This window comes from Lepisma saccharinum, chromosome 19, assembly GCF_977018435.1.
Source record: "Lepisma saccharinum chromosome 19, izLepSacc3.1, whole genome shotgun sequence".
NCBI lineage: Eukaryota > Metazoa > Arthropoda > Insecta > Zygentoma > Lepismatidae > Lepisma > Lepisma saccharinum.
In genome coordinates, this window is record NC_139247.1 from 58,294,398 (window position 1) to 58,302,796 (window position 8,399).

Consider the following 8,399-nt stretch of genomic DNA (forward strand, 5'->3'; position numbering starts at 1 on the left):
AGTATTTGAGTGACATCTATTAAAAACATTCTTTAATACGATGCTACATGTCATAGAGTACTTAGTTTCTCTAAAACAAATATAGTTATATGTCTCGAAATTGTGGACTAAGCATGGGTTGCCGATAGAAATCCTCAAAAATGACTAAGAATTAAAACTATCTATTAATTTCTTAGGAGCATATTAAAAAGTTTCCCATGGAATATTAAAGATTCCAGATAATGCAGTCTTGAATCTGAAGGGGAGGTTGGAAGAACGTAGCAGAAAGTTAAGAAACAAGCTGATATCAAAGTTGTACCTGCTCCCGCCGAAAGTCACGTGATATAAGAAGTTATGGATGTTCCAATAAACTTTGAAAGTGAAAGAAATGAAGCGTCGCGGTTGTATCCAGCTCCTAAAGTAGATTATTATTTCTGATTCACTTCTGAGAAGTTTTGTCTTGAGATAAATGTTTGAAATCTCAACTCCGTCTCGACTCTCACTCACAATGTTCTTCCAAAGTGAATCAGCTGAGCACAAAGAAGCCAAGTGTACGAACTGTTATGTCTTAATCTTCATGCCATAAACATAAATACACATGTCAAGAGTGGAACTTAATAAATACGTATATTTGAACTTATAACAAGGTGGATTCACATTTTAAACACTTAAATACATACATAAACAAGTTGTATAATAGTTGATATGCACAGATTATTACAATTTGCCACGGTTGCCAGTTCATCAAGCATAATAGTAACACCATATTAAAATGTCATGTTATCATACATATCAATCTAATGATAGACATAGAGTCCATGCACAGAGTAATGCAATTGCCCATAGCTGGCAGTTCACCATGCATAATAGTAACACCATATTAAAATGTCGTGTTATGATACATAACAATCTAATGATAAACATAGAGTCCATGCACAGATTATTACAATTGGCCATAGCTGCCAGTTCATCATGCATAATAATACAAATGTTAGAAATGTTATGTTTTATGATATATAACACATACACAAATAAACTTCAAAGCAATCTTGTCTAGCTGCTTGAGTAATTACTAAGGCTGGACCGATAACACTAGTACAGACAAAAGTTGTCCAAATTATTGATTAATGTCAGTGTGTGAGTATCCTATTCCATGTAAGCATATATACTGGTCAAAACAAGTTTTGCATTTAACAAAAGTTTTATTTTCTGCATCACAGAAGCCACACATGTCGATACCTCCGACCAGGGCAATGAAAGTACAAAACACAAAACATAGTTAAAGAAAATTCTGAAAGATATAACCAAAGAAATAAAAGAAACAAAGTTGTTTTCCTAACTAAAGTAAGATGCAACTAAAAGATCACCAATTACCAAGGTGAGTAAACCTATCAGAAACCCCTCACCGTCTAGTCAGTAACGTGTGTGGCCTCCACGAACACGTAGACATTCTCGAACATGACGGGGCATGCTGGAAACCAGGTTATTCAATGCATGTTGTGGAAGATTGACCCGTTCCTGAATGGCAGCGTGTATCAGATCACGTAGGGTTTGTGGTGGGTGAGGGCGGTTTGCAATGGCACGTTTCAGAAGGTGCCAGGCATGTTCGATACAATTGATATCGTGGGAGACTGCTGGCCAGTCCATCCGACGGATTGCATGCCTTCGAAGAAAAAGGTCCACTGAACGGACACGGTAAGGATGGGCATTATCGTCCACCAACGTGAATCCTGCACCAACATCCTGCGCAAATGTTCTAACGATGGGTCGAAGAACACTGTCCTCGTATGTCTGTGCATCCATAGTACCCTGTATGTGAACTAATGGCGTCCGACGACCCAACATGATTCCTGCCCAGAACAGTGTCGGTCCAAAAGTGAACTCTTGATTTCTGGAGTGGAGAGAAATATTTCCTACACGTTCTTAAAACTGTTGTAGCAGCAATCGCTACCGTAAGCAATCAGATTGGCGGGCGTGACATGACGTCATTAATATGTGAGCACAGGTAATTTGAGGTTAGGTTAGGATGTATAGAGGAAGCAGAAAAAGTGTTGGTGTAGTTTATGAATGCGTTGGAATTAGTAAAGGCGGGGGAGGGGGAAAAGGATCCCGGCCCCGACAAGTTTATCTGGAATGTAGGTATATCTGGCGAAAGGGAAGCGACAAAAATGCAAACATGGAGGTGTTCGAAACGGTATCCAACTTGGTGGGTGGGAACCGGATCTACCCAAGGATGTCGGTAGAACGGTTCCAGACCAGAAGTCTGAAAAAGTACGAATTTTAAGTTTTGTGCAGAATGGAGCCGCTTCTGTCTAAATACCAGAAGCGGCATCAATATTTGTAGCAATGGCGTATTTTGAAATTTTGACCTGGTTTACTGCAAAAACTATTATTTATTGTATATATGATTTATAATACATCACATCCAAATTAATTAGATAAAATAGAAACATATCACCAATGCAGGCATGCACGTAAAACAGAAATTGCCTGAAAATTTGAAGTTGTTGGACTTCTATATTCTTCTCTTTACATTCTCACCACCTTACCTGCATTTCCCTCAGTGATGTGCGTCTACGCGTAAACAATAATAGTCTACATTCTACACGTAGACTATTTTATACACGTAGATTACGTAATATATGTAAACAACATGGCGGAAGGTGATAACTTAGCAAAGGGCGCCGTGGAAGTAAAACAAAATTATACTGCGTATCAGTTGCTGATGTGTGAGGATTACTTTTCATACGCTCCGTTCCAAATTCGAACAATTTCTCACCTAGGAAGAAACCTAATGTAGGAAATATTCTAGTGTCTTATGGGAAAATGATCACTCTTGCCTCACGACTGCCATCTGTTGTTGTTTTTTGCATACTATTTATCTTCGTCCATAGTTGATAATAGAAGAGAAGAGAAATTGTGTTGTAAATATGATTCTTTTCATTTCGTTAGGAACCAATACAGTTGAAAATGTCACTTTCCTTTCATGAAACCCTTGAAAATTAATGTTAAACTTATAGTCTACGGCACATCACTGATTTCCCTTCATCTAGAAACACTGCTTCTGACCAGTGCGGCACACAAAGCAGAAAGGACCATGCAGTCAGCAGTGTTCTCCCGCCAACGCTTCTTTGGACTGTTGGAACTGGCACCACACAGGCTGCGTTTTTAAAGTTATGCTTTAATATGTGAGTATTTGCTTGTTACATATTATGCAAAAGTATAAGAATAAAGTACTATATTTACCGGCGGTAACATGTAGAATACGCCACTGGTGCACAGCTCGAGCTTGGTTGGAGAAATGTCAATATTTGTGAAGCTTCTCATACGCCATATAATCTATCTCTTCAGTCACCCTTCGGGAATGCAAGATCAGAGAAGAAAATCCCTTCCTAGGCCAATCATGCTGCTATTGAGTTAATGGAAGTCCGCCCCCATATTTTCTTCTCCCTTGCAATTGGTTTAGCACTACTGGACAACACAAATAATCTGTAACCAATCCCCAACTTTAATGTACGAGGGTGGTTTGAAAAGTTCTCGGAATGGAATAGAAAGAAACGACTTACAACAGTGATTTTTTTTTGATTTTTCAATGTAGTCTCCCTGTACACTAATGCACTTGGTCCAGCGATGTTCCAATGCCTTGATCCCATCTCGAAAATTAGATTCCTCCAGGCCTGTGAAATACGTGTCAACTTCGGATATTCTTCCTTTGAAGAGAATCTCCGTCCATCGAGGAAACCTTTGAGTTTGGGGAAAAGATGGAAGTCTGAGGGAGCCAAATCAGGCGAATAAGGCGGATGTGGCAACAATTCGTAACCAAGTTCATGAATTTTTGCCATGCAACGACACTTGTGTGAGGGCGTGCATTGTCTTGATGCAAGATGATTTTCTTTCTTGCCAAACCTGGCCTCTTTTCCCGTATCTTATGCTTTAGTTGGTCGAGGAGATTAGCGTAGTATTGTCCCGTAATTGTTTGACCAGTGGGAAGATAATCGATCAACAGAATCCCTTTCGCATCCCAAAACACTGACGCCATTACCTTTCCGGCCGACCGTATTGCCTTTGCTTTCTTTGGTGGTGGTGAATCAACATGCTTCCACTGCTTTGACTGTTGTTTTGTCTCTGGGGTATAGTAGTGGACCCACGTTTCATCTGTCGTCACAAACCGGCGCAAAAAATCTGTTTGGTTTCTCATAAAACGAGTCAAACATTGTTCGGAAATGTCCACTCTGATGCGTTTATGGTCCTGTGTTAAAAGTCGCGGCACCCATCTTGCAGATAATTTTCTCATATCCAATTCAACTGTTAAAATGTGATACGCCCGTTCGGATGACATTCCTATAGCTTCAGCAATTTCACGCACTTTCAGTCGGCGATCCTCCATGACCAATTTATGCACTTTTTCAATAATTTCTGGGGTAGTAACACATTTTGGGCGATCACTACGTGGTCATCTTCTAAGCTGTCCCGAAAAAATTTAAACTCGTTTGTCCACTTTGCAACAGTTGAATATGAAGGAGCAGAGTCCCCCAGTGTGTTCAGAAAATCGGCATGAATTTCCTTTGCTTTCATACCATTCTTTACGAAGTACTTAATCACCGCTCGAATCTCGATTTTTTTCGATCTTCACAAAGCACTGCACGGGAACAACTACAAAGTGACGTCCGCACCACAGATCTCTACCCAGAACACTGACGCGCCACGTGTTTATTAATAAAGGATGGCCTATTACTATGCGGGAACCTCGTTGTCTTAGCACTGACATCTGGTGGTGATTCCGAGAACTTTTCAAACCACTCTCGTAATTTGTAAAACATTTAACAATTTAGTGCTGACGCACCAAAATGACGCAAAATGAAAAAAAAATCGAATTAATAAATCTGCCAGTAACAGGTTAAATAGCAATTGGTTTCAAGGGGAAATATGCTCTCAAGCATGATCAACACATATTTTTGTATTTATCTTGTCGCACACCCTGGCGATGATTGCGGGGAAATTTTAGGCATTTGGCTCTTGTGATAAAGGTAGAATCTCCACAAGAACTTTTTTCAGAGAGTTCCGTAATTGTATTATTTCAATTTACAAGCAATACTACTATAAGGAATAGCATTAAAAATATTGCAAGTGGCAGCGTAGGCTGGTGATTAGCGCAGCCGTCCCATATGCACAATTCGAAGCATCGAATCCCTTCATATGCGAGAACTTTTTCAGAGGCTGTAGTCTTTGAATTTATTTCAATCAATCTCGCTGTAGCTGAATAAGTAGAAGAAAAACTCTTCGATCAAACGTCGACGTCGTGGTCCAGTGGCTATGGTAACTGACCATGAAGATAGAATTCCGGGTTCGATCCCCGGTGATGGAGAAAAGTTGGAATATAAAAGGAGTTAGCTAGGAGAGCCAAAGGTGTATATGTGTTCGATTCCCCGCGGAGCATAAGAGGTTGGAAGATACAGAAGTTTGTTTTCGATACCTGGCGATGGGGAATAAACTGATGAGAAACTGAAGGTGCCAACTTCGAATCACGGTGAAGGCAGATATCTCCCCGAGAAAAATCCAGGAGGCTGGAGAAACCAAGGCTGCGGGGTTCGAGTTCCTGTGATGGCGGAGATGTTCCCGAGGAGAATCCAGAAGGTGGGAGAAACGAAAGGTGCCGGGTTCAAGTCACGGTGATGGCAGAGATGTCGCCGAGAATAATCCACGAAGCTCGAGAAACGAAAGGTTCTGAGTTCGAGTCCAGGTGATGCTCTCCATAAGGCAGAAGAATCCAAGATGCGTAGTCCAGGAACATGGAGGATCGCCAACGAAGCTCCAAGAGGCTGGACAACTTCACATGGACAGCCCCAAGAGAGGGTGGGCTCCAGTGGAGGTACTAGTTCGGAGGGTATCAGTGCACCCAGCGAATAATAGGGAAGGAGGCTACATGGCAGGTTAAGTGATGAAAAGAGGGGGTTTTGCTGAAAATTACTAATACATTTTTTTATCTCTAGATACTATTACTATTACAGCTGTAGAGGTACAGATGAAAATTGTAATAGGGTTAGTAATTTTCAACATAAATATCCTCTCTATAAAAAACATATCTAGGTTACATGTATGGTGCCAAAAAACACACAGCAATTTTAAGCACAGGTGCGAAGTAGAAAAAATTTAATCGACCAATTTAAATATTAAATACCCTGTTTAAGTTTTTTCACATGAATTTGGTACAAATTCAATGGAAACCCATAAATTTGAACAGCTTCCAGGATTGGACTTCGCGGCATTTTTGCGCACCTCGCGAACAAACTAAACGTCAAGGAAGTATCGGTCGGGTACCGATTCATCGGTATCGGTATCGGATCAGCCCTATTAGTAACAATTGTTAATAAAATATAACATACCCTATACATATTTACTATCTTTAGAGGAGCACTCCATTATCTCGAAGCATAGCAAATATATAAGGAAATTGTCCATCGACATACTAACGTTATTTGTCGCCCAGTGCGAGATTAGCAAAAGAAATAAAGGTTCCACAGGAGAATTTCTGCTTAACATCAGTACAGTATGAAGTAAAAGAGATTCAAAATTGCAATAGATAACTTGTACACATTACATTTCCCACAATTGTACAGTCATGGACACTTCTGGCTTGTAATAGGCACATTGATTCTTAAAGAATTTTTAAAAAGAATGAACATATCAATGGACAATTTGCCTACAATTTGGCTGAACAAAAGTATCACTTAAATAAAACTCTAGTTCTATTTCTTGTTTTAATGGAACCTGCAATTAATATCCTCTGTCAAACATGTCTACAAGTGAACAATTTATGATATAACTGAAATTACCTTATTGATTCTGAATACTATCAATATGTAAAATAAAATAATATTCACAACCAAATATTCGCAATGTAACTTGTTATCTTCATTAGAAACAAAAATAGTGAATAATTAATCTAAATTAGCTTCTAAAGATGTAGCGTGTGACGTGCCCAAAGGTTAAATTATTCTTATACTTTAAATAACACCCTCATCTACTGTCGCCCTCGGGAATAGATTGATACAACATTGAAGTGACCATGGAAACCAAAATTCATATCTTCCCTTACAGAATTCCTATTAAAACTACAGGTACGGTTTATCATAATATTCTGATTTCGATGTTATTCATGTTTATGAGAAGAATATAGACCAATATAAACAATTATATAATTATGCCTCATTTGGTTTGGGTTGTAGACGATGGAAACGTTTGCATTTTCATTATAATAAATTTTTAAAATTATTCCAGGTTGTTTATGTAGCTCTATATGATGAAACGTATGATGGTAGCTATAAAATGAAACACCATGCTGACAGCAGGATGTACGTTTACAATTTCAAAGTGGAAATCGCAATATGGGCGTGGCTTAACGGTAACGTTCTCGTATATGCGAGTTGTGGACGCTCTCGGGGACTAGATTGAGGGTTCATAGGGCGCTTTGTTTGCGCCTATTTTGTTTTTGTACTGACAACGTAGCCGTGTTACTAATAATAGAACGAAACCTATTTTTAATGTTTTTTGGCACTTCCCTACCAACCCCTAGTACACATGACCTGCCTTGTTCATACAATGTTCAATTCCCCAAATAACATCTTCCATTTGTATATTTGGAAATTTTTGTTCCGGTCCTGCATTCTCGCAAAAAGTAATAGTTACAATGACTTATGCTCCAGCCCTCGTATTAAGACAGTGGTAGGTCCATGTAAACTTCAAAATATTCCCTCTTTTTCATGTCTATAATGTTAAAACGACAACAATTACTTTTGCTTCGATTTCTATTTATTGCAGGTGAAAATCCAGCAGAACTGCATCATGGGAACTGCTCATTCCTGCACAGACTTGAACTTATGCTCCTATTCCTGTGTATGGTTTCCATCGCTGCTTTCAGATGAGGCCAGCCACATATCATCCTCATCACCGTCATCATCATTGCAGTCCCCTTATCGTATTAGTGCCTCGACTTATCTCGAATAACGCGAACTGTTTCAGACAGGACAAAGAGACTTATTATAGATTATAAGTAAAGATAATACACACAAGAAAACGACGTTTTATAATTATGAAAAGTGTGTAAACGAGAAATATAATAAATGTATGTGCTATTCAGTGTGGTTTCTCTTATTTAGTTTCTGTGCCTTTGCAATGAAGAAAGGAAAAGGGATTTGTAACTAAGATGAAGTTTTATGTCAAGGTAAGTGTAGCATTGTTCAATTTGACACAATGTGATTAAAGGGTCGATCCTAAAAACGCTGAGTAAGTGTGAATGGTTCGACAAATGCGCCAAACTATGGAGCCACTCGCTCAGCCTCAAGCAACATGTCCTCAAAGAACAAGCAGCCAGTGTGTTTCAAGATAGTGTTTACACTCTTTGAACGTTAATAACAGAAACA

The 8,399-nt window shown here is 39.1% G+C and overlaps 1 protein-coding gene across 1 annotated transcript in view; it reads left to right on the forward strand.

Annotated features, from left to right (window-relative positions):
- LOC146003166 (uncharacterized) overlaps positions 1-8,082 on the forward strand; it is a 379,420-nt gene extending 371,338 nt beyond the window's left edge. Inside the window, exon 8 of the mRNA XM_083141352.1 lies at positions 7,798-8,082. Within this exon, the coding sequence (XP_082997478.1) occupies positions 7,798-7,901 (104 nt within the window). The 3' untranslated portion in view covers positions 7,902-8,082. The remainder of the gene's footprint in view (positions 1-7,797) is intronic.
- The last annotated feature ends 317 nt before the right edge of the window (positions 8,083-8,399 follow it).